At 53.0% G+C, this 25,436-nt stretch overlaps 1 protein-coding gene across 1 annotated transcript in view; it reads right to left on the bottom strand.

Moving 5' to 3' along the window:
- Positions 1-5,079: 5,079 nt before the first annotated feature.
- Positions 5,080-25,436, bottom strand: part of PI4KA (phosphatidylinositol 4-kinase alpha) — a 116,767-nt gene continuing 96,410 nt past the window's right edge. Inside the window, exons 33-55 of the mRNA XM_044243773.1 lie at positions 24,074-24,232; positions 23,627-23,778; positions 22,059-22,166; positions 21,361-21,488; positions 19,668-19,787; positions 19,437-19,516; positions 19,146-19,339; positions 18,080-18,170; positions 17,337-17,504; positions 16,593-16,646; positions 14,712-14,832; positions 12,917-13,046; positions 11,834-11,904; positions 11,507-11,579; positions 11,347-11,417; positions 10,205-10,314; positions 9,671-9,775; positions 9,448-9,573; positions 8,904-9,024; positions 8,262-8,421; positions 7,364-7,453; positions 6,750-6,833; positions 5,080-5,586 (exon numbers count right to left, since the gene is read on the bottom strand). Of these exons, the coding sequence (XP_044099708.1) occupies positions 5,535-5,586; positions 6,750-6,833; positions 7,364-7,453; positions 8,262-8,421; positions 8,904-9,024; positions 9,448-9,573; positions 9,671-9,775; positions 10,205-10,314; positions 11,347-11,417; positions 11,507-11,579; positions 11,834-11,904; positions 12,917-13,046; positions 14,712-14,832; positions 16,593-16,646; positions 17,337-17,504; positions 18,080-18,170; positions 19,146-19,339; positions 19,437-19,516; positions 19,668-19,787; positions 21,361-21,488; positions 22,059-22,166; positions 23,627-23,778; positions 24,074-24,232 (2,568 nt within the window). The 3' untranslated portion in view covers positions 5,080-5,534. The remainder of the gene's footprint in view (positions 5,587-6,749; positions 6,834-7,363; positions 7,454-8,261; positions 8,422-8,903; positions 9,025-9,447; positions 9,574-9,670; positions 9,776-10,204; positions 10,315-11,346; positions 11,418-11,506; positions 11,580-11,833; positions 11,905-12,916; positions 13,047-14,711; positions 14,833-16,592; positions 16,647-17,336; positions 17,505-18,079; positions 18,171-19,145; positions 19,340-19,436; positions 19,517-19,667; positions 19,788-21,360; positions 21,489-22,058; positions 22,167-23,626; positions 23,779-24,073; positions 24,233-25,436) is intronic.

Below are 25,436 nucleotides of genomic sequence, written 5' to 3'. Positions count from 1 at the left end.
TTTATTCATTTTAGGTAATCTATGCACACAATGTGGGTTTTGAACCCATGACCCCAAGATGAACAGTTACATGCTCTGCTGAGTCAGCCAGTAGCCCCTGTCATGCCTTTTCCTACAGTTGAAACTAATTTATTCTAAGAAATCTTTGTGCATCCCAAGGTCATCAAACCATTTTCTTCTGTATCTTCTCCTAAAGGTCTTTTTTTTTTTTTTTTTCTAAAAATTTTGAGAGAGATCTACTTAGATCTTTACTGATACATACAGTACAGTATTACAAATGTATTTCCTCTTACGATTTTTTAAAAGATTTTATTTATTTGAGAGAGAGGGGAGAGAGCAGAGCAAGAGAGAGGGCAAGAACAGGATTGGGGGAAGGGGCAGAGGGAGAGGGAGAAGCAGCTTCTTTGCTGAACTTGGAGCTCAACACAGGGACAGATCCCAGGACCCTGAGATCATGACCTGAGCTGAAGGGAAATACTTAACCAACTGGGCCACTCGGGCGCCGCTCTCCCAAGTCTTTATAAAGTTTACCTTGAACATACACCTCTATGGTCCATGGAATTTTTATGTCTGAGGTGAGGTAGGCAAGGGTTGTATTTGTTTCTCTGTAGTGGTATCTAGCTGATGCAACACCATTATTGGAAAGACCATCCTTCCCCTGCTGCCATGCAGTGCCTCTGTGTACGGGTTTGTTCCTGGACTTCTCTTCTGTCGTGAGCCACGTTGTTTTAGCTAGTGTAGCTAGGATGTCTTGATATTTAGGCTTGTGGGTCTTTACAATAAAAATAGCTGTATTTTGGGACGCCTGGGTGGCGCAGTTGGTTAAATGACTGCCTCCGGCTCAGGGCGTGATCCTGGAGTCCCGGGATCGAGTCCCACATCAGGCTCCCAGCTCCATGGGGAGTCTGCTTCGCTCTCTGACCTTCTCCTCGCTCATTCTCTCTCTCACTGTCTCTCTCTCTCAAATAAATAAAATAAAATCTTAAAAAAAATAAAAAAAATAGCTGTATTTTACCTTTGTATGCCCCTATAATTTTTTTTTTAAGATTTTATTTACTTGACAGACAGAGATCACAAGTAGGCAGAGAGGCAGGCAGAGAGAGAGAGAGAGGAGGAAGCAGGCTTCCCACTAAACAGAGAGCCCGATGCGGGGCTCAATCCCGGGACCCTGGGATCACGACCTGAGCCGAAGGCAGAGGCCTTAACCCACTGAGCCACCCAGGCACCCTGCCCCTATAAATTTTTTTAAAAGACATTTGAGAGAGAGAGAGAGAGAGAGAGGACAGGAGCCGGTAGGAGAGGGAGAAGCAGGGGCCCTGCTGAGCAGGGAGCCCACTGCAGGGCTCGATCCCAGAACCCAGATGCCCCCTCGGACTATAAATTTTAGATGTGTCAATTTCCACCACAGAACTTTCTGGGATTTCGATTGGCATTTAGAGTGAAACTACAGATCAGTCTGGGGAGAACAAACCTCTGTATGATGTTGTCTTCCAATCCATGAATATGTTAGTTTGTTTAGGTCTTCTCTCAACACTGGGAGTTTTCATTATTTCCTAAGACTCTTTCATCAGATTTATTTCTTGTTATTTGACGTTTTAGGATCCAACTGTAAATGATGCTATTTTGTTTGTCGTTGTGAGCTATATGTAGTACACATACACACAGGACTTAACTTTCGTGTATGAATCTGTGTCCAATCACCTTGACTAGAGATAGTATTTATGGATTATCTGGATTTTCATGTACACACATACCATTTCTGAGTTTTGTTTTTTCCATTCCAGATTCTGAAACTGTTTCTTTTTACTGCTCAGCAGGGCTGCTTAGGGCCTCCAGCACAAAGCTGAGCAGAGGCCATGAGAGCAGACACGTGTAGACTTTGTTCTTTGATATCTCACCTTTAAGCATGATGGGTGTTTTGCAGATGTATCAAGGAAGTTTCTGCTCTTTGGGGATGGCTTTATTTTTAGTGCACCCGACACCAGGTATAGACCAAGCTTCTCTAGTAAGCTCCTCAGAGGCAGGCTCTTGGGTTGGTCTTCTGTCACCAACAGGAACTTTTTTTTTTTTTTTTTTTGGTCATCAAAACAGGAACGTTATTGTTCTTTTTTAAAATTTCACTTTGTCAGGGTGCCTGTGGCTCAGTCATTAAGCATCCACCATCAGCTCAGGTCATGATCCCAGGGTCCTGGGATCGAACCCCACGTTGGGCTCCCTGCTCGAGGGAAGCCTGCTTCTTCTGCTCCCACTCCACCTGCTTGTGTTCCCTCCCTCTCTGTCAAATAAGTGAATAAAATCTTTTTTTTTAAGATTTTATTTATTTATTTGACAGAGAGAGATCACAAGTAGGCAGAGAAGCAGGCAGAGAGAAGGAAGCAGGTTCCCCACTGAGCAGAGAGCCCGACATGGGGCTCGATCCCAGGATGTTGAGATCACGACTCGAGCCAAAGGCAGAGGCTCCAACCCACTGAGCCAACCAGGCACCCTGTGAATAAAATCTTCTAAAAAAAATAAATTTCACATTTTTAGTCTCTAAAGGGACCTTATCTTCTTGTCAGCTCATGGATTTAGATTTCCTCCCCAGTATTATAAACAGCACTTCTAATTTTTCCAGATATACTATTTGCCACATTGCCAGAATCTTGTTATGTAGCATCTGACTGACTTCCTTTTTAATGCCGATTTGACAAGTCTTTTTAAGGATTGTGGTTTGGAAACATTTCTGCTACGTTTGAAAATATTTCTACCATTTTATAATGTGTTTATCCTGTCTTTTTTATGCTCTCCCCTCTTATCTTCTGTTTGATCTTTACCCAAATTATACCGTATTTAAGGTATCTTTTTTTTTTTCCCCTTTAAGGAAGCTCTAGGCCCAACGTGGGGCTGGAACTCACAACTCCAAGATCAGGAGTCACATGCTGTATCGGCTGAGCCAGACAGGCGCCCCTCTGGTATCTCTTCTGCTTGAACTTGGCTAGCTCTGCCATCCACCCCAGCCACTGCCTTAAAACCTGCTGCTCTGGTCATTGCCTTGAATCTTCCATGAACTTTGCATTTTATTTTATTTTATTTTTTTAAAAGATTTATTTGAGACAAAGATCACAGGTAGGCAGAGAGACAGGCAGAGAGAGAGGAGGAGGAAGCAGGATCCCCGCTGAGCAGAGAGCCCGATATAGGGCTCGATCCCAGGATCCCAGGACCCTGGGATCACAACCAGAGCCGAAAGCAGAGGCTTTAACCCACTGAGCCACCTGGGGGCCCCTGAACTTTGCATTTTAGTTCTACTCTTTACATTTCTAAATATTGAGGGTTCTTCCAGAGAGCTTTATGGTTACTGATCCTTAACTCAATTCCACGTAACCAGAGAACACGCATGTGCTGCGGGATGCTCAGAGCTGCCTTGAGGCCCAGCAGGCCGCCAGCCTGGGGTGGCAGAGGGGACCCTGGAGCCCTGCTGCTGGGGCTGGAGTGGGGTTTACACATGGCCTTCAGGTAAGGCAAGTGGAGGAATGTTCAGATTTCCTGTGTTCACTTTCTTTCCAGTTCTATCACCTGTGGAGAGAGGGCTGTTAAAATTTCCAACTCTAACCGTAGAATTGTTTGAATTCTGTCAGATTTTCCTTCATAAACTTGTACACACAATTGTAGACAGTAAATCCTTTTTTCTTGGTGTTCTTCACCTTAGGGGTATGGCTTTAGAGTCAAAGTGCCTCTTTGTCAGCATCTCCGTGGTTCTTCGTCCTTTGTCCATGTCGCAATCCTTTGTCTAACTGCAACGTAACATAAAGATGCAACTAAGGTCGGCCGGCACAGGAGGACTCTGTCCCATCTGTTATTCCTTCCTCTTCCTTTCCTGCCTTCTTTGGGATTTTTTAAAAAATTAGTTTTCTTTTGGATTTTTAAACTTACATACTGGCTTTTATAAAAAAAATTCTTTTTAATGTTCCAGAATTCATTGTTTATGCACCACACCCAGGGCTCCATGCAATCCATGCCCTCCTTAATACCCATCACCAGGCTCCCCAACCTCCCAACCCCCGCCCCTTCAAAACCCTCAGATTGTTTTTCAGAGTCCACAGTCTCTCATGGTTCATCTCCGCTTCCAATTTCCCTCAACTCCCTTCTCCTCTCCATCTCCCCATGTCCTCCATGCTATTTGTTATGCTCCACAAATAAGTGAAACCATATGATAATCGACTCTCGCTGTTTGACTTATTTCACTCAGCATAATCTCTTCCAGTCCCATCCATGTTGATACAAATTTTTTTTTTTTTTTTAAGGTTTGTTTACTTGAGAGAGAGCTAGAGCGAGCATGGGCAGGGGGAGGAGCCGAGGGAGAAGGAGAAGAGAGAATCCTCAGGCGGACTCTCCACTGAGCGCAGAGCCGGACTCAGGGCTCAATCCCACGACCAGACCCTGAGACACAACCTGGGCCAAAACCAAGAGTCAGACATGCAGTTGACTGCGCCACCCTGGCCCCATTGGCTTCTTTTTTCTGTTCTTTCTTGTATTCGTATTTGCTCAGGACTCAGCTGTGCTTCCTGAAGCTGAGTGTTCGTGTTTCTCATCACCTCTGGAATCCTGCTGGAAGCTGACTGGAGCTTCTCCTTCAACTTTCCTTTTCGCTTCATTTTTGGTACTTCTGTTCTCTCGGTTGCATTTCTCTTCACCTCTATCCGCTCTATTTAACTGCTCTTTTGCATTTTTAACTTCGGTGACTTCTAGTTGCTCTGTGTCATCTGTTTTAGTTCGGGGTCTTTGCTTCCTGTCCGCTGAAGGGTCTAGAGGCCGTGGTAGGTGGGGCAGAAGCTGCTGGGGGTGGCTGCACGAGGGTTTCGGAGTCTCAGAGCAGAGTACTTGGAAACAGGAAAAGGCCGGAGCAGAGGCAGGACACGGAGCCCCACCTGTGCTGACGAGAGATGGAGAGACGCGGGTGGGAAAGTTGGGGCCCCGTACGAGAGCTGGAACAGTGTTCTTGGTGCGCCTGGGCCTCCAGAGGCTTCCTGGCCAGCCGCACTCATCCCCCTGTCCCTATACAGCCGTGCTCCCTTCCCAGCATATCCAGGAATCAACCTTGGCTGAACGTGCCCCTGGACACCACACTTCTGCTGGTTTTTATTTTGTTCACATTGGTTAAATCTTAAGTGGAATATAATTTTTTATACACAAGAAAATACTTCATGTACCTATGTAGTAAGACAGGTAGGGAATGTGCTGGGAATGTGTCCAGTGCAAATGTATTCACACCCATGCCGAGAGTGTCCTCAGATGATTGTCATTCCAGCCTCACATGTCACATGTGGGTCACGCCAGGAAGGAGTAGATTGCCAGGCTCTGCATGGTGTATGTTTGTCCTATTTATCCTATAAAAATAACTCCAATGGATGGGATGACGGGGTCACCGGCAGCTCACCCCCTTCGACCACATGCAGCAGCCGGGGTGTGGGGGTGTGCTTGCTCAGCTCCACGACTGCAGGATGGCTCTGGGGGAGGGGGGGTGGTGGGGTGGCCTCAACTGCTGGTCCGCCACTCCCTCAGTAGGGGATGTCATTCTGATAGTACTGGATCATGTCATAGGTCCGGCTCCTGGAAGGACAGTGGAGGGAGGCTGTAGGAGACCATCTGGTTCTGGGCCCCTTCACCCCACCGAGTCCTTCACCACCGCATGGAAAGCTGCACTTAGAATGTGTCCCTTTTCCCCTCCCTGAAGGTGCAAATGCAAGATCGCAGACCCTCTGGCCTTCCTATCAGCCCGTCTTCCAGGGGACACACCTTCCCCCGCCAGGGACCAAGGCTGTGTGAGTCCTAGACAGAGATAGGAGCTCTGTCTCCTGCCAGGCCTCCTCAGCTAGATGCCTGCCCTCTGTCCTGGGCCTGGGAATCCAACGACAGGAGCTGTCCCTGTGTCAGGGGACACTCTGGCCCCTGGCCTGACATGTGGTACACAAGTGAGACCCTGTCCTCCTCCCCTGTCATACTTCCCAGCACACGCCTTACTCTGCCAACAAAACAATCAGAAGAGACTTCCCCTGTCCTGCCCTCTAAACCCCTCTGGTCAGGTCCCCATGCTGCCCTTGAACCACTTCCTGTTTCTCTGTGGGGGGGGTAGGAAGTGGGGGGAATGGGGGGGGCTTGAGGCCCACCCTGGGCGGCTCTCAGCATTCCTCTCAGATTCACGGCTGCCCCTCCAGGGGATCAGGGTGGGGAAGCTCAGCTCCAGTTCCGCCCAGGTGCTCAGCCCGGGCTCTGCTTTCAGAACCACCACCTTTTCTCTCCGCTCCTGTCACAATGGCCAACTGGCCAGCCCCTCCCCCAGGCCCGAGGAAGGTGTGGGGTTGCTGTTGGGGCCCAGGCAGCAGCCTGAGGAAGGTGTGGGGAAGCAGGGGTGGGGCTGAAGCCTCCCGGAGCTCTTTTTGCTCTTCATCTAGCCTGCTGGGCTGTGCTCACCTCCCTGCCCCCCAGCCCCGTGCCCTCTGCACGCAGAGCTCCCCGGGCCTCACTGGCTGGGCGGCAGACAGGAACTTGGGCCTTGAGGCCTCTGCTGGGTATTGCCCTTGGCATATCCCTGGCCCCTCTATCCCAGCACCCTGTCACTCTGTGAGGACTCCCTTCAGGACTTGTGCGACAGAGAGTCCCCTGGGACAGCAGCATCCCTGCCACCTAGCCTGGGCGTGGTGGCCCTGCAAAGGTGCCCAGAGAGCACTGTTGTGCGGCAGGAGGCGGGGGAGAGGAGAGGAAAGGGGACTCACCTGTTGCTGAGGAAGCAGCTCTGAATGACCTTCATGATGAAGTTCGCAGCCTCCCTCTCAGTCATGTTGGGGCTGAACCTGTGCCTGGGGGCGAGGGCCGTGTCAGGTCTGTCGCCTCCTCGAGGCCACCCTCCCCGTGGCCACCCTCCCCGTGGCCACCCTCCCCGTGGGGATGAGAGCTTGCTAAGAGACTGCACTCAGCATTTGTGGGAATTTGTTCAGGTGAGGGCTGGCCCAGGGAATACTCCCTCTTAGGGACAGTTCTAAGGGGCATGAACACCATCCCCAGCTGGTTCTGGAGGGCCTGTCCCCTTCTCCAGCACCACCTCCGCTATGTGGCCCCTGGACTGGGGGAGGACCAGCCCAAGGCCAAGCTACTGCAGCCTCAGGCCTGGGGGCAGGGTAGGCCCTGTGTTCTTGAGAAATGAAGGGACTCCTGGGATGTCTGCAGCCCCGGTGTGGTGAGAGGGCCTCACCCAGGAACCCTGTCTGCTTTGGGGTTCCCAAGAGAGTGTGTGGCCTTGATAATGATCACATTCACCAGCACTAAGGAGGCTCCCACCCGGAGGGGACAACTGCCCCCCAAATGGCCTGCACACGTGCCTAGGACCTACTTCAAAAGCTTGATTGTCTGGCCACGGAAGCAGGGCAGGCCCGTGTCCAACATGAGAGTGACCAGAGAGACGACTGCATCCATGTAGGGCCTGGGGAGAGGCAGGGAAGGAAGGGGAAGAAGGCTGGCCTAAGCAGGTTGACCCTGCTCACCGCCGTCCTGCAGCACAGCCCGCACATGACAGCCACACACAGCGGCCCACCTACCCACACCTCTGTGGCTCAGTGCGGCAGCCCCTGTGGTGGCCGGGCGGGGGATGCCCACACACCCTGGACTGGGCTGAGCCTCGTGCCTTGGTCCGCCCATCCCAGACCTCAGCTGTGGTCTCAGCCGTGGTTTCTGTGCCTGGCTAAGGAAGTGCAGGCGTGCAGCGTGAACGCAGCCTGACCCTCTGAGCAGCCTTGATGCAGGCTCCGACAGACTCAGGACTGGAGTTCAGGTGCCACAACACTGCTGGGTGGCCTTGGCCGTGTGACACTCTGAAGCCAGGAAAGTAAGTCTTCAGCGTGTAGCCCAGGGGATGGCAGATCTCAGGCTTGGGTGAAGGGGTGAATGGGGTACTCAGAGCAGGGAGCCCAAGGTGCTGGCAGGCAAGGCCATGCCTGGAGACTACAGAATATGGCAGGACACTGTCGCTCAGAGCCGGAAGTCGCTGGCACAGATGGGCAGAGCAGTGACAGGAAGGCAAGGCCCAGGCTGCCCAGGCCAATAGGTAGCCCCTAGCACCTGGCTTGCTCTTCTGAACTGCAGCCCCTCCATCCACAAAGGGGCCTGAGAAGGGCCCACGGGACCTCCGAAGGCTGGCCTTGTGGGATTAAGTGGCAACCAGGACCAGTGCCAACCTGCCACTTTCCTCCCTGTGGTCTCGGTAACCCCACTGGCCCTTCCCTGGGGCTCACCGCACAGCCAGGTAGCCACGGACACACATCTCCATGAACCATTTGAAGGGCGTGGCCTCCATCTTGCCCCCCATGATCATCACCATCTCATCTGTCAGCTTGATATCTGGTTCCCAGCCAAGGTTGCCGCCGGGTGAGCTTTCAAACATGAAGCCGAAGTCTGCAAAACCCCCAAAGCCATTCTTGATAGGATCGGGTGCCAGGGCAAAATGGGGGCATGCTTCAGCCACGGGGTGGAGTTATTGGCTCCCACACCCCATGAGCTGGCCCCAGGCCGTGTTTTCTTGGGGAAGGTGGGGCAGGCGGTGGCAAGCAGGCAGGAGAGAAAAGAGGAAGTGGAGTTGGGGAGCCAGGCTGGAGCAGAAACGCTGGACCTGGGGCTGGGTGAGCCGTGCTCTGCCTGGTTCTGGTTTCTGATCCCACAGCACTCCACACCCTGCCATCCTGCTGCTACTACTTACCCCCACAGCCTGGTGGCCAATAGCTTGGGCCTTAGATCTAAACTCAAACCCTGGCCCGGGCCCTTCCTGGCTGGGTGACCCCAACATGTCTGGCTCTTCTGTGGGGGTGGGGACTGCTGTCCTGCCCTGGCCTCTAGGGGGTGAAGGGAGAAGAAGAGGGCGGCACTGGGGCCTAGCTGACCGATGTGGATGATGTGGCCCTTCTTGTCCAACATGATGTTCCCGTTGTGCCTGTCCTTGATCTGTAGCAGGAACAGCAGGAGACTGTAGGCAGCCATGCTCCGGATGAAGTTGTAGCGCGCCTGCATGGAGAGAGCCCAGGTGCTCATGGATGGTTCCCCAAGGGCTGCACCTCCCGGGGCCTTGCGGGCTTTCTCCTGCCTCCCTGCCTGGGACCCTGAGGCTTGGCAGTTGTTCTCTGAGCTCTTGTTCCCAGCCTTGCAATCAGAGACCAAATCAGCAAGCCAGATCTTGGAAACAGAAGGGACAAGTGAGCAGCAAACCCTTTCTCCCACACCCACAAACTTGCTTTCTCCTGAGGAGTCTATCTCAAGGTTCCTTTGAATCCCAAGGAAGGTTATGGGGTACCCTGGTTTTACCCCCAAATGTATAAAGTTTCAGAAAAGGGCAACGAGGAAGCAGGGTACTGGCCCACAGGCAGTGCTGGGTGTAGGCGGGATGGCGTGTGCAAGCCATCTCAGGTCTGGGGCCGCCCTGCCGCTCACCTGCTGGAAGGCCAGAGTGGACTCGTCCCCATACTGGCGCGTGAAGTAGTCGTACATGCCAAAGTCCGTCTGGCGGCCCAGCTGGTCCCGGGAGGTACAGTCGGGGATGCACTCAATCACTCCGCACTGGGGAGGAAGGGCCAGATGCCAAGGCCTGCAGGCAGGACTCTTCTCGGCCTGAGGCATCAGGGGCTCCCCCTGGGCTCTTGCACAGGGAACTTACCCCAGGAGCAGTGGCCACCACCCGGTAGGGGAAAACAAAGAGGTCCAGGCCAACCAGCTGGAAGATGTTCTTGAAAAGGTCAATAATCTGCAGAGCCAGCATGTCCTGGAGACCAGGGAGGTATGGGGTGGTCAGCAGGCCGCCTGCCATGCTCTAGTTCACCTGACCCCCAGCAGTGAGGAGGGCGGGCGGGAAGGAGGCCATGGCCAGGCAAGAGCCTGAAATGTCTGGCCTCACTGCTCCTCATGCTGGGCTGGGCTCTCAGGACCATCAAGAACTGGGCTGAACTGAGGCCGTGCTGTCTAGTGGGGGACGCGATCGGGGTGCCTTTGTCCCAGGGCAGTTCCCTCTTGGTGGCAGGGGATGGACAGTGGGTGGGACCTACTGGAGAGGCCCCTGGGTTAGACAGAAAGCCCCGCTTTCCTCTGTGGCACCTCCGCCCAATGTGGGAAGCCAAGCTCTGGTTCTGTGCACAAGGTGCGGCCCTGCAGCATGCCTGGAGCCTCTGGGAGGGCAGGCCTGGCCGTTCACTACCTGCCGGCAGTCGTCTCCCACTTTGAAGATGGCTGCCTGCCACGAGATCTTTTGGCCATCAGCCTCCTGTGTGCCACACTCGTCTTCAGAGTCTGAGCGGCACCGCAGACCTGCACGGGGTGGAGAGGCAGCCTTTTAGCCTGGAGGCAGGGAGATGCCCTCTGTAGGGGTCGGGGCAAGCCCTGCTCACAGGCCCAGGGCCCTAGGAACCTTGGGGATTGTCTCTGCAAAGCCTAAGGAGGCCAAAGAGGCCCAGCAGGCTCCTGGGGTCAGGGAGAGCCACAGGGTCAGGGGTCTCTTCCAAAAAATGTTTAGGCTTAAATGGAACTGAAGATGAAGCCCAATTTCACAGGAAGAGGGGACCCAGGCGTGTCCAGGACCAGTGGTGGGCACTGGGAACTAGGGGGCAGGAGTGTATATATCTGTACCCTAGGGTACCGGTGAGGACTTGGGGGCCAGAGTGCAGGGAAGGCCATGGAAGGTCTGTCCCATACTGGCAGGGGGCACAAAGCTCTCTGTTTGGGTTGACCAGTATCCTCTAAAATTCCTGCCCACTCAAAACCACAGAATTGACCTTATTTTGAAATAGGATCTTTGCTTATATAGTCAAGTTCATAAGAATTAGGGTGGGCCTTATCAGAGCAGGACACGGGCACACAGGAAGAAAGCCTCGTGAAGGCAGAGGCAGGGGTGGGAGTGACAAGGCTGCGGAGGATGGCCACGGCTTGCTGCAAGCACCGGCAGCTGGGAGGAAGACATGGAACAGATTCTCCCCTGGAACCCTTCTGAAAGAGCACGGCCGTGCTGACACCATGGTGTCGCACTTCAGGCCTCCAGAACTGTGGGGTAATATATCTCTGCCACTGAAGCAATCTGGGCCTGTGTCACTTGCACCGCACCCCCTGAAGCCCTGGGCCGCTCAGCCTCAGGAAGGTGCCTCCTGGACTCAATGGCTGACCTAGGGCTGGACTCCAGGGGTCTCTGTCAGTCTACACCAGCTCCATGCCAGCCACCCCTAAACCAGGGCTCAGACTGAGAGCAGAGGGATGTCACCTTTCACGGGGAGCTGGTCATAAACTAAACACGCTCAAGGAAACTGCCATCACTTAGATCCCAAACTGTGTCAAAGATTCTTCACTGACCTTCTTTTTCAAGTTCGCTAACTCCACATCGTTTCACCTTAAATTTAGCCAGATATGGGGCTTTTGCGGCACTGAAAAACAACAGAAGGAGCATGGCACGGGTGCAGGAGCAAAGAGAGCCTGGTGCAAGGGAGCTACTGGACGGCAGGCGGCCTCTCACCTCTGCATGGGCGTCCCGGACTTGTAGTCAATGTCCAGCACGATGGCCTCAGGGTTGCTGGGCAGGTAGCAGCCTGAGGGACAGAACGGAAGTCACAGGGAGCCCAAGTGTGACCTCTTCCTCCCCCTACCCCCAACAGGGCTTCTGAATCCTCTTCTGGGACAGGGAAGATAAAGAGCGTCAGGTGAGAAGTGGCTCTGTGGAGAGGGACACTGGGCACCCCAGGCCCCAGGCTGACGTGGGCTGGCCACCTCCCTGGTCCCCATGCCCACCCTGCCCGCCTGCAGAAAGAAGCCAGCTCATCAGCCAACCATACGGCCTGCTCACCCGGCTGCACTTTCACTTCAGACAGAGCTGACAGGCACGCCTTCTTCCTCTCGTCGCCTTTAGGGTAGGGCCTGAGAAACAGGACAGAGATGCTTTGCTTTGTTGCTGCAGGAACTGGCCTCTGGGATTTCGGGGGGCAATGGAGGGCCCCTCCCATCTGCCTCTCTGTTCCTTTCCTCCTAGTTCTAGCTACTACTGAGGATCCAATTAGGCCCAATTCTTTCAGGAGGCCACCCTGAGGGGTCCTTGCCCCACACTCATCAGGGGCCAGGAGGCCCCGGGGGACTAAGGTGGATTTTCTGGTTGTCTTTCCCCCTCACTTGTATGTGATGTTGCTTCAGAGACGCTCAGGGGACAGAGCTGGCTCTGGGGCCTACGTTCAAGTGCTAGTTCTGTTGTTTCCTTGCATCATGGCCTTGGGCAGGCCCCTTGGACCTCCTGCAAGCCTGGGATGAGGATGACAGTGCGGAGTGCAATCAGGCGCCTGAAGGGATGCCCAAGAACACCCCTCCCACCTCTTCAGGCCTCTGTGGGCTAGAAGCTGCTGCATCACCGCTATACTTAGTACTGGGTCCAGGAAAGGCCCTCAGGACGTACAGTGAAACCACGAGGTGACCAAGGTGAGAGAAGCCTGAGCACCAGGGACAGCCTAGGGAAATGAGGTACCTGGGAGGAGAGGCGGCCTGGGGCCTCCCCTAGGCCCTTGGTTAGTTGATGACTCCAGGGCCCCATCCCACACAAACAGGCAGGGCCCCCAATGCCCAGGGAATGTGTCAGCCCTCACACATAGATGGCCCAGGAGATAAATCAGTAAAATGACACTGGAAGCTGCAAAGGAGTCCGGTTTTCCTAATACCCCAGGACGCTTCAGAACTTGGAGAGAGCAGAGTGGCTTCAAACTATGGGACATTTTCCAAAATGAAACTAACATAGGTTTTCTGAAATTCACATGGCTGTGTATTTTGCTCTATTTTCAAGAGACTTGACTTGTCAGGGCAGAGATTCCCAACCCTGGCTGTTCACTAGAATCAGTGGGGCTCTCTAGGCAATCTCCATGATCCAGGACTGAGAGGTGCCACTTACTTGATGATGGCTGACACATTGGTGATCTTGTTAAAGAAATCAAATTCCCGCTGGTAGAAGTCCTTGGCTGGGCCCGACAAGGAGCCAGTGATCTCCTCCACTAACTGCTCCAAGAGGTCACCGATGTCAGCTAACAGAGAAACCAAGAGGGACAGCCTGCAGCTGGGCCACCAAAGGCCCTCAGGGAAACCCCACACATTTGCCAGATATGCAGTCCAGGTGTTCAGGTGTTCCCCAGCACCCAGGCCAGCTCAACTGCCCCGAGAGTGTGGTCTGCAGCTACCTGGAGGGTCTCTGGGACCCTTCAAGACCCCCCGGTCAAAACTACACTGACAGGTTGTTTGCCTTCCTTGCTGTGCAGACGACTGCAAGGCCAGGCGCAAGCAGCTGGCCGAGGTGCTAGTGGTCACTGGATCCTCATGGCTCTGCTCCCGTGGTGTGAACAAAAGCCAGTGTCACTAAGAATGTCTCTGGTGAGGCGATAAGCAAGGACTAACTTGATGACACTCTACCCCGAAGCCACCTCTGGGATACCTACTGTGACGCCATGGGAAGTCACGCGGCAGTCGGCCGCATGGGAAGTATGTAGATGCTGTGCTCTCACAGGAAAGCGCCTTGCGTCGGACTTTCCAACTCAACTAACTTCTTGTTTCAGGGAATACCCTTTTTACTTAAGAGATTGACTGGCGGACAAAAATATACTTATTTGGACTTAGGTATATGGCAGATATTTCCTTGAAAAATGAACAAGGTGAATCTGCCATTTGAGGAAAACTGCTAAGTTTTAGGAAACCTGCGTCTATGACCGTTAGCTTGACAGCTTCCCAGCACTTGAAAATGTCTGTTTTTTAAGACCAGTGGGGCATTGACAGATGTGATCTTTAATGCTGTGAAGTCCTGCTGGTGGTGGGGGTGGGTAAGAGCGCTGGGGAGACCAATGGACTTTAAAGAATGGGCTGTCTCCAGACACCATCACACCGAGAAACTCGATCACAAATCCCCATCACAGTTAATCGTTAAGAACCTATCACTTGTTGTGGTTTGGTGCAGTATCAACCGAGACTATATGTGGTGACCAGAAAGACGACTAAAACCCTCCTTCCTCTTCCAGCTCCAGGTCTGTGTGAAGCTGAATTCCCCACATTGACTTCAACCGGAACAGCATATTCCAACAGGTTAAACACAGAAGCAGAGTGGGAATCTTGCCGTCTTTTACGACGTTAAAGATGTTATGACCTTACAGACATTAAAGAGATCTGCAAATCTGTAAAGCAACACCACTCTTCTTACTCCTTTTTGAATTATGTTTCACAAAAATACATTATTTATGTTACCATGTAATGGGCTTATATTTTTTAAAGGACTTGGTTTTACCGTCCAACACCGGTTAACATTGAGAGCTAAAGCCTGTGTAAATCGAAGCTCTCTGGGGGCCTCACTAGTTTCGAAGGGTGTGAAGACAAGCTCTCAAACAAACTCTGTTTGAGAACCACTGCTCTGAGTGGCCGCCTCGTCCCCACATGGAACTGCTAGGTCAAGTGCAGGGTGAGAAGAAGTTCTCACAGGGGCTTGGGGAGCGGCAGGACGGTGCCAGGGTAGGCAGAGAGTCTGCAGATGAGGTTAGCAAAGGCTTGAAGAAGGAGGGGGTCCTGCTCCTGCTAGGTGTTAAAGATGAGATGTTTCCACTAAAGGATGGGAAGCAGAGCGATGGGCGGGGGCAGCACAGGCTCTGGGAGGGCTCTGGAGGGTTAAAGATTGGAGGGGAGGCCTGAGGAAGGTACAAGTAAATACTCACGGTCTTTCTGGTGCCCTTCTTCATCCAGATAGATGTTAGTTTTCATGTTCCAGATAAACTGGTGCGCCAGAAGCTGGGATTTGGATGCCGCCCACAGAATATACTCTCGCACGTAGCCCATCTATAGGAGAGCAAGGTCACCATCAGCGCAGGCTGGACACCTCTCTGCTGAGAGAGACTAACCCAGTGCGGGAGTGGACTCCCAGCACTTGCAGACCTAGCAAGAAGTGAGTCCCAGTGGTTTCCGGCTGTGTGAGGAAGCTTGCCTGGGGATGTGTGAGCCCAGTGCAGGGGTTAGGCCAAGTTCCAGCTTGCTAGCTGGCTGGTGGGGCAGGTGGGGCAGGTGGGGCAGGTGGGGCCCCAGGCGGTGAGGTCTGCAAAACAGGAAGGAGCCAGCTTTTATTTTCTCTGTGCTTCCCCCTGGACTCTAAGAACTGTAACTCTCCAACCAGCACCTGCTGTTGTCAAGCAATAGGAATGAGTAGGCTGGGTACTAAAACTCAGCTATAAACTGGTTGTCTGGAACAATGTTCCACAGTGATGGGCAGGTTCCAGAAAATTCTCACACACAGACACTTCTTCATGAGTTGACACACCACGGCCACTATCCTAAGGACTCTCCTCTTTCTCCTTCTTAGTCATGTTCTCCTACTTCTAACTCCAGCTTTAACTGCGCTGTCCTAAAGTTAAAAAGAAGGGCTGGCTTTTCTGGAAGACTTCTGAAAGAATGGCCTCTCCCCTGACCAGTAGTTTGTGGCCCCTGCATCTGGTAAAGTATTCTCTGGACAGATGTCCTCAACATGGCTAGCTGGGCTTACTAAGCAGGTCAGATTTCAAATAATTCCTCGCTATGGGTTTCCCAGTGTGACTCTAGCACGGGTAGAGAGCGGTTGCTGGGATGGAGCACAGGCAGTGTGGGTTCAGGGTTGTGGTCAGCCCTGTGTTGGGGATGTTTCTGTGCCAGGCCCCAGGCTAGGCAACTCACGTACAGGTGTGCTGTACATGATGGGCTGAATTGTGTTCCCCAACCCACAATTCATGGGTTGAAGTCACATACATATGCCTCAGTGTGATGGTGTCTGGAGACAGGGCTTTAAAAAGCTGATTAATGGGGCACCTGGGTGGCTCAGTGGGTTAAGCCTCTCCCTTCGGCTCAGGTCACGATCTCAGGGTCCTGGGATCAAGCCCCGCATAGGGCTCTCTGCTCAGCGGGGAGCCTGCTTCTCCCTCTCTCTCTGCCTGCCTCTCTGTCTACTTAGGATTTCTCTGCCAAATAAATAAATAAAATCTTTAAAAAAAAAAAAAAAGCTGATTGTGGTGCCTAGTCCAATGTGGGGTCCTTATAATAAGAGGAGATTAGGACACTGACACACAGAGGGAAGACCACATGAGGACACAGGGACATGGCAGTCATCTGTAAGCCCAGGAGAAGAGCCTCAAAAGAAACCAACCCCATGGGCACCTTGATCTCCAACTTCCAGCCTCCAGAATTGTCAGAAATACATTTAAGCCCCCGCTCTGTGGTTCTCTGCTATGGCGGCCCAAGCACACTAATACATACCTCATCTTGTCTCACCCTCCTTGCTTCCCACCGAAGAGACAAGGGAGCTGGATTCAGGGCCAGAGGAAGCGGCTGGCAATACTTCTAGAGCCCACCCACCTGGCATAGCAAGACAGGGCCTCGGGGTGAGGCGGGGTGAGGTGGGCCTCCTGGCCATGAGCACCAGCCACAGCCTCCGGTGTGTGTAAGAAGAGCTCTGGGACCAGGTCAGAGCCTGGAGGCCCTGCTCCCCAGGCCCTATCCCTGTTGCTGAGGGCCCCCTCCTCATCACCCAGCACAGCTTGCAGAGGGAGGGACAGCACATGCTGGCACAGTCTTACCTTGTCATACCTGAGGGCCTGCACAATCTGGGGGATGTAGAACAGGATGGCGTCCTGTAAAGGAGGAGGACAAGCGATCATGACCTCCAGGAAGGGAAAATAATTCCTTAACCTCCAGGACAATGAAAACAAAGGCAACACAGATGGCTGTCCCAGGGCCTCACTCCAACCTGGAACGGCTTGCTGTCACTCAGCCAATGGGACACCTTGCTGGAGGTGTCTTGCTGGTGATCACAGAGATTGAGAACCAGGGAAAGAACCAGAGGACAGCAAGGAAAATGGCGATGGCTTGAAACACAGGATGGATGAGAAAAAGCAAAAGGAACGAGGCTCCCGTATCTTTAAGGACAGGGGTTATGGCCCATGTGTGTTCACTGCTGGGGGCCTGTGCAGGGACAAGGGCTGAGGTTATAGCAGTCTCATGTGTTGGGGCCTCCGCAAGTCAGCTACCACACCCGTCACTATGGCTGTCACATGGGATCCCCAGCCTTCCCAGCAGTCCATGGCTGGGTGATCTGCCCACGCAGCCATAACTGGCACCAAACTCAACTTCCCAACATACCTGAGTCAACTAAATCTGTCTTCTGTGACTGCCTGAACAGAAACGGGATTGAAGCATGCTTAAGATGGATCAACGTTTCATCAGGCCCATATCAAGTTTCAGATAAACCCCGTCCTTCCTGTCTCCACCTCAACACGGCCTGTGGTCCCACCAAGGCTGACTCAGGTAGGACGCAAGCTCACCGGTGGGAAGGACCGCAGGACTTTCACCCCGTACTGCGCAGTGAGAGGATGCGGCGGGTACATGCTGGAGAAGTAGGAGAGGCCTGTGGGTGGGTCCGCAGGTGCCCAGCACAGCACGTGGCTGAGCTCAGGCGCGTCGGCGTCGATGGTGTGCCAGGTGACCAGGAACTGGGAAGGAAGCAGGGAGATGGTCTGGCACAGGCAGTCCCTGGGGCCCCTCTGGAAACACCCAGTCCCATCCCGTTACATCAGGGGCAGCCCCGAGGTGATAACGATAAAGCATTTACAACAACGTGGGGAAATGTTCTGATACATGATGCAAAGTAGCATAATTCTAACTTGGGTGAAGTACAGTCAATATTTTTCTACTGCAAGCATAATAAATGCCTCACTTGAGAAATGGAAAACACTGGAAATTAGAAAAGTTATTAACCCACTGAGATTGCCAGGTTTGTCACATTTCTAGTTTCCAGGCATTTGGGAGGCATTTGTTTGGTTTGGTTTGAGGATTTTATTCACTTGACAGAGAGACACAGCAAGAGAGGGAACACAAGCAGGGGGAGCAGCAGGCAGAGGCAGAGGGAGAAGCAGATTCCCCATTGAGCAGAGAGCCCAATGTGGGGCTTGGACCCAGGACCCTGAGATCATGACCTGAGCCAAAGGCAGCTGCTTAACGACTGAGCCACCCCGGCGCCCCAGGAGGCATTTGTTTTTGTGCAGTTTGAGCCCACGTGCGTCACTACCTTGATAGCTTCGGGGACGTCACTAACGGCTCCTGGGTCCAACCGAACGAGACGGGTCACCTCGTTGCCGATGGCTTCTGTGTTCTTAAACCTATGGCACATGCAGGGTATGGGTAGAGGAGCCTCTCCCACCTCCCCAGAAGAGAGGGAGGTAGAGGGAGACCTGAACTGGAGGGATACAGATTAGTGCCAAGTGACACTGAAACACAATGCTATTGACATACTGGTAACTCTGACCGTGAGTGTTTACAATGAGCAGCACTATGACTGGCTACAATGTGAATGACAGAATGATCTCCAACAGGAATTATCCTACACTCCCCAAAGGACGTCCCCCTTTCTGAAGTCCTTGCCTTCAGAACATACTCTTGCCTTGGTGCCGAAGCACACCATCTACGGAGTGGCAGCCCATGGGCCGGAAGGTAGGTCAGCAGAGGGGAGGATGGGTACATTTTCAGGGGGCACCGCCTCAGGCTAACACAAGGTAGACTTTCCACGAACACTATCAGGCTGCGGTCCTGATGCAGAGGACGGTAAATAGGCAAGTGTGGGCTCGTGGGGAAGAAATGTCCACCCCTGCATGTGGGGTGGATGCACTTCTGGCGGAGGTAACAGGGTCCTGGGAGACCCCTCTTGGCTACCCCTGGTCTAAGAGCTCTGACTGTGGAGAGCAATGAGGGGAGAGTTCACAGGACACTTGGCTGCTGGCCACCCAATCTGAGAAGCCTGTCACTGAAAGGCCTGTGGGAACAAACCAAAGGCTCCCCAGGCCGGCCACCCTGGAGCGACAGCCTCCATGTGCTCCTATCCTCCTCAGATACGAGACTGGGGCTGCAAATGTGCTCTGACATCTCGTGCCTGTGCTCCTGGTACTGGGGCACTCCAGGCAGGCATCTGTGCTGTGTAACCACTGCACAGAAACACTGGGTCAACATCTAGGGCAGAGCTCTAATATCACTTCCCTGACTCTCCTTGGCAGTGACCACATCATATTCCTCCCCACTCAGGTGTCCTTTTACCGGGCTTCTGGCAAGGCCCTCACGAGGCAGGTGAGACCGTGGCCTACCTGGCTGGCAGCTGCACGGCCAGGTAAGGAGAGATGCTCCAGGCGAGGTTAACGTTGTCCTTCCACTGCTTCTCACTCAGGCTGATGTACTTGGACCTCCAGTTGGCCACACTGTTCTCTCCAGCCTGGTCCAGCTCCAATTCCGGGGCTGACAGTGGATTGTACCATGTGATGAGACGCTCAATCTCGGTGGCCTGGTGAGATGAGACATCAGTGTGCCTTCTGTGTGCACTCACACGCCACTCTGCTCCCGTTCCTGGTGCTATGGCCATAGCATAGGGGTCACCTTACCAGCAGGGACAGCAGTAGCGTCCTTCGCTTCATGTAGTACTTGTGCAGCTGGGAGCCCCGGTTGGTTTTCTTAGACATGCCTGGGCGGGGAGAGAAAAGGCCCAAGTGCATGTCTGTGAGTCCACTGGCCCATCCTTCACTTCTAGAACCCCAGAGGAAGCTGCCTTTCAGTGCTCCGTTCACAGTCTGAACTGCCAGGATGTGACTTGGACTAGCAAACCTTCAACCGACCTGACTTCTTGGAGATGGTCGACATGCCACTGGACAGCGGGTAGGTATTGATCCAGCCTTGAGTGGCCTGCTGCCGAGAGCCGACCGCTATGTCCAGATTGCTCCGGGTGTCTTGGTTATCTGTAGGGAAACACATTGTTGCTTCCAGAATGAGGTGTCTGGATTTTCACCACAGATAAGGTGGTCAGTGCAAGAGCAAGGAGGGAGAGACATGGTGTTGATGGATCTGCAGAATAAACCAACCTCTGGGAAGTGTTTTGTTTTGTTTTGTTTTGGTAATGTAAGCTCTACATTCAAGGTGAGGCTTGAACTCACCACTGAGATCAAGAGGCACAGGCACACTCTACTGCTTGAGCCAGCCAGGTACCCTGGGGAAGTTTTTTGAACTGTTCTACAGAGAAAGCTTACTAAAATATATTCTATTCTTCCTAGCCTTTTTCTTTTTCTTTTTAAATTTATTTATTTGACACACAGAGAGAGAGAGAGAGAGAGATCACAATTAGGCAGAGAGGCAGGCAGGGGATGGGGGAACCAGGTTCCCTGCTGAGCAGAGAGCCTGATGTGGGGCTCAATCCCAGGACTCTGGGATCATGACCTGAGCTGAAGGCAGAGGCTTTAACCCACTGAGCCACCCAGGCGCTCCTTCTTCTTCTTCTTTTTTTTAAAAGATTTTATTCATTTATTTGAGAAAGAGTGTGCGTGGATGCCAGTGTGGGAGAGGGGCAGAGGAGGCAGAATCTGAAGCAGAATCCCCATTCAGTGTGGAGCCTGGCACGGGGCTTGATCCCACAACCCTGAGATCATGACCTGAGCTGAAATCAAGAGTCTGATGCTTTAACAACTGAGCCACCCAGGCGCCCCCCTCCTAGCTTTTAAAATAGACAAAAGAAAATGCGGGTGGCAATCCTGATCAATTACAAACAGCTCTCTCATGGCCATCGTGACGCTGCCCATCAACACCGCAGTGAGTCAGGCCCTACAGGCAGGCAAGGAGCGCTGCCGGCCCTGCTCTCTGTGGAGCCAGGACGCAGCCTCAGAAAATCTTTTTAATTTGCCTTTCCTTTTCCTGTAGTCAGGTTGTTGGCTGGGGGTCTGCCTGCAGAAACTATGCTCCTTTGAGAAACAGAATGTTTCTTTGTGGTTTGCTGCTTGCTTACACGGTAGCACCTTTTCCTTAACCCTGTTGGCTCCTGGCTCCTATTTATCCTCGGAGACTCGGCTCACATGTCACCTCTTCCAGAAAACTCTCCTTGGCTCCCCAACTCCAGGGAGGGGGGCAAGGGCCTGTCCTTGAGGGGTGCTCCCACAATCTCTTGTTGACATCACCAACCAGGTGACAGCAGACAGTGCCCTACTCATCTTGGCACCTGGGCCTTACCCCAGGATGGGCTGTCAGATAGGCAGTGGAGGCTGGTGAACTGGCTGGGGCTGGGGGAACATTATGTCATGTGGCCTCTGCTCAGGGCCTCCTGTGCTCATTCATGTTTGTCAGCTGAGGCTGGAGGACCCGTGGTGGACAGGCAGGCTTTGGGTCTCGTGAGCGTGCAGCAGGGCCATGGCCAGGACTTGGCGGGACCCTCACTGTTCTGACTGGGCTCCTGCAGGGCTGCCCACCTCACACCACTGTCCCAGCTGCCTCCATGCCTTGGCCCCACCACCCAGGAGCAGCTGCCCAGCTGAGGACAAGGCTTACCTGGGGGAACAAGCTGGCTGGCAGTCAGGTACTTCTTGTCTGAGAACATGGCTGTCCAAAATTTAATCATTATGCTTATGTCTTCACGCAACCTCTTTTCTCCTTGAGTAGGGAACTTTGGGGGGCAACTTCAAACAACCACAAGAAGACAAGAGTTAAGTGCCTAGACTCTGGGACTAGAAGCCACGCATATTATAAAAGCACATGAGAGGTGACATGAGTGGTCTCTGAATGACGAAAGGTGAGCCCAGAACTAGTCATCAGCAACAACGGTCTCATTCATTCTCATGGAAAAAAGAGTGATGATTTTCTGAGTCTTCTCATGGCCACCTCTGCCACTAACCCCAGTGCTGTCGACAGCTCTCGGCTGAATGGTGTCCTTGTGGAGCATCGTGCAGCTGCAGCTGTCTCTAGACAACACAACCTACGCACTCGCAAAGCAACTCTTTGTGCAATTACCATTCATAGGAAGTGGAAAGTTAAATGGATGCGATTAATCTCTTCAGTCAACTGAACTGGGGGGAAACGTGCGTGCACTGTGTAGGAAGGCTAGTTCTGAGTACACACGTGGAAACACAGCACAAGGCTGAGCATTTTCCAACCCAGGGACGCCAGAGTGAATGAATCAGGCCACACTGTTTTATGCCATGACTTCTGGGGATGTGGGACACTTGCGAGCAGCACAGCTGGGGGAGTACCTGAAGTAGTCAAAGGCGGTTGAGTAGATCTTCTCTCGAAGCACGTTGCGAATGGTTGCATTTGGGACCACGTCGGCGTGCAGGAGGGCCAGCCCGAGAGTCAGCAGTCTGCGAGAGAACACCAGGGCCCAGTCAGAGTGCGCCGCCCAGGGTCGCCTGCGTCGTCTCTGGCTCCTGTACCAACCATGTGGACCTTGGGCTCGGGGCACGTCTCTGGATGACAGAGCTCTTGGAGGCCAGGACTGTGGCCCCAGCCAGGTGACTGCCACTCCTCAGGTTTATTGGACCAGAAATGCCTTAGGAAAGGTTGTTTTATTGTTTTGTTTTGTTTTTAGCTGTTGTTTTTTAAACCTTCATTCTAACTGGGGGTAAACGGACAATTTGTGCTCATCTGCCTTGGCCAGAGTGCGTATCGCACACCACCTGCCAACTACCTTCTGAGCGCAGTCACCTCTAGGGCTACAAAGGTGGAACATTTAATTCAAGCTAAAAGAAAAAGACATTTACCAAGCATCTGGTTTCTGCCAGACCAGGGCTACTCGATGGGCATCTACAGATGGTGTTGGTCTGTGACAAGGTACTACAGAAACTGAGAGGGGATCCTGCTCATTTCTACAGCAATTTCACATTGCTGTAGGGGTCCAGTGTGAAGCCTTTTCTAGTCATTTATTCTCATGCCTTTTATAAAGATACAGGTCTGTGATGGACTAGAAATGAAGGGAAAAGAGTACTAGCCCTTCCCCACAGCGGTGAGAAGCACCATCCCAAGGGTGCCTGGGGGCTGCAGGAACATGGGTCTGGAGCTCAGGGGAGCAGAAAGAGCTGGTGCTGGCAGTGGGCGGCAGGAAGGGGTACGGGCAGGAGGAGCAGCACACCCTGAAAGGGGAGCCTCTCAGTCTCCTTACAACTGACTACCCAGGCACTTTCAGGCCTTCCCATGCCAGATTCACCCAGCCTGCTGTGTCCATAGCACCCCTGACCGTAGCACCAGGCCTGAGCCTCCCTATTAGGTTACATATCCCCCAAAAGGGAGTATCCCCTGGTGTGGCTGGTATTTTGCATGGGACTTGGCAAAAGTCGACTTGGTGTAGTCAGCATGATCAGAAGGTTTCTGTGAACATCTCTGAGGGGTAAAGAGACCAGCCCAAAGTCACTGCCAGCCCCCCAGTCTGAGCTTGTCACACCTGAGCTCCACTACACCACCTGCTGTTTTCCACTCACCACTGTGACACCAGAATCCTTTCACTACCTTCTATCCCCAGCCAATTTAGAAAGGCTGCCCAACATTTGGGTGCCCCAGGTTCCTGAATGAGCCATTTCCTGAACACTCCCCCGCTATGGACAGCCCGTTGGCTAACTTCCTCAGCCCTGGGCATGGCCGGCCAGATCATTCCATCCAGATCCCCTCTCCAAAGGCCTTGCATATACTAGGGCTTGATTGATTTCTGATAAAAACAAAACAAACCAGACCAAGCTTGGGAACCTCCCCCACAGACTGCCTCCTCCACCAGCAGCTCTACCTCCCCCCACCCCACCCTTGCCACCACCATGAGAGGAGAGCCCCTCACTTGAAGCGAGGCCCGATGGCCGCCACGTGCCGGTTCATGCTCCCCTTGGCCCCGCCGATGTTCAGGGACATGGAGCGTTGCAGCAGGCTGGAGAAGATCTCCACTTGGTCTGAGCTGCAGTACTTGGCAATCTCGAACCGCTGCACCAGGAACTGAGTGGGAAGGAGAATGTGTTGCTCTGCTGGGGCCTGGCCTGCCCGCCCGTGGAGCCAGCACGGAGCCAGCACGGCCAGCTAAGGTGGAGCTCTGGGCCAACAGAAGGGCGGGTGGGGGTCTTAGGGGAAGCACGACGTTCCAGCAAGGGGCTGGGGACGAGTCTGGAAGAGCCATCCCCCCAGCCCCAGGTAAGGCAGTCTTAAACCTGGAGTTCCACGTTTACTGGCCCACTGGCTCGGGGGCGTCCCTGACATCACAGCTATAGTGGGCAAAAGATGGAGAAGGACTTACGTCAATCCAAATGTAGTGAGGGGTCACTTCGGGGGCACAGGGTTTGGGCTGACTGGCTTCTGATGCTGCTAGGGGGTCTGCTTCCTTTATCTCCGCGGAAAACAGGCCGAACTTCTGCTCCACTGTCATCTGCCAGGCCCCTGCCATCTCCCGCATAAACTGCAAGTATGCAATGAAGGTTAGTGGCTCTGTGAAGCTGAGGACTATGTAAAGTAACATAAAAGGAATACATGCTCAGGGCACCTGGGTGACTCAGTCGGTTAAGCTCAGTTAAGACTCTTGATTTCAGCTTTCAGCTCAGGTCAGGATCTCAGGGTCCTGGGATTGAGCTACACACTGGGCTCTCTGCTCAGCAGGGAGCCTGCTTCCCTCTCTCTCTGCCTATCTCTCTGCCTACTTGTGAACACACTCTCTCTGTCAAATAAATAAATAAATAAATCTTAAAAGGAAAAAAAAAAAAGACTCTTGATTTTGGCTCAGGTCATATCTCAGGGCTGAGACTGAGTCCTGCGTCAAACTCTGTGTTGGGGGTGGAGTCTGCTTAAGATTCCCTCTCTCCTCTCTTCTGCCCTTTCCCACCCCTTAAAAAAAAAAAAAACAGAATACACGCTTAACAAACAAAACTTAGAAAACCAAGGAAAGCATGAACAAAAAAACAAAGATCACTTATGATCTAATATCCCAGCCGTTTTCTACCAAAAAGCCCATTCTTGAACTATCACTAGGCCAGGTGCTGGCTTCCTGCTTTGTGGTGTGGTCCCAGCACACCTGGGAAGGGCCTAGTGCTGGGTGGGCCCTCAACAGACTCTGCCAAGCAGCCTGGCTGAATCTTCCTGACAACCCTGAAGCACCATGGTTGCAGAGGTGAGGCTGACTGCTCACGGCCTCTAATCTGGCAAAGGCAGGGCTGGATTTTGGCTCTGGAGCCCAGGTCCTTTTCTCCACTCAATATAGACCCTCCAGGCTCTGGGAATGGAGCAGTGAATGACACAAACAGCCACCCAGTCTACAAGGGAGGGCCACAGATGGCAAGGGAAGTGAGATCTAGATATCAGACATTGATCAAAGCTAAGGGGAGACAGAGTCATGAGGGGGCTTAGAAGAATGAATGGACGTATGTGCATGACAGTCTAGACATGGTGGGCAGGGGATAGTGGAGACAAGCCGTGGAGGAGATGTAGGAGTGAGGCATGCAGCTTTTTGGCTGCCTGAAAAGAGCATTGCCAAGTGAGGGTACAGCCTAAAGCAGGAACATGCCTGGAGGGCAGGGGCAGCAGGGACCCCAGCGTGCATGAAGCAGGGTAGACAAGGGACAGAGAGGGGGAAAGCTGGGATGGCAGAGAGGCTTGTAGGCCATAGAAAC

This window comes from Neovison vison, chromosome 3 (assembly GCF_020171115.1).
Source record: "Neovison vison isolate M4711 chromosome 3, ASM_NN_V1, whole genome shotgun sequence".
NCBI classification, from domain to species: domain Eukaryota; kingdom Metazoa; phylum Chordata; class Mammalia; order Carnivora; family Mustelidae; genus Neogale; species Neogale vison.
The sequence above is the reverse complement of the archived record's forward strand: the minus strand, read 5'-3'. Positions and strand labels throughout refer to the sequence as shown.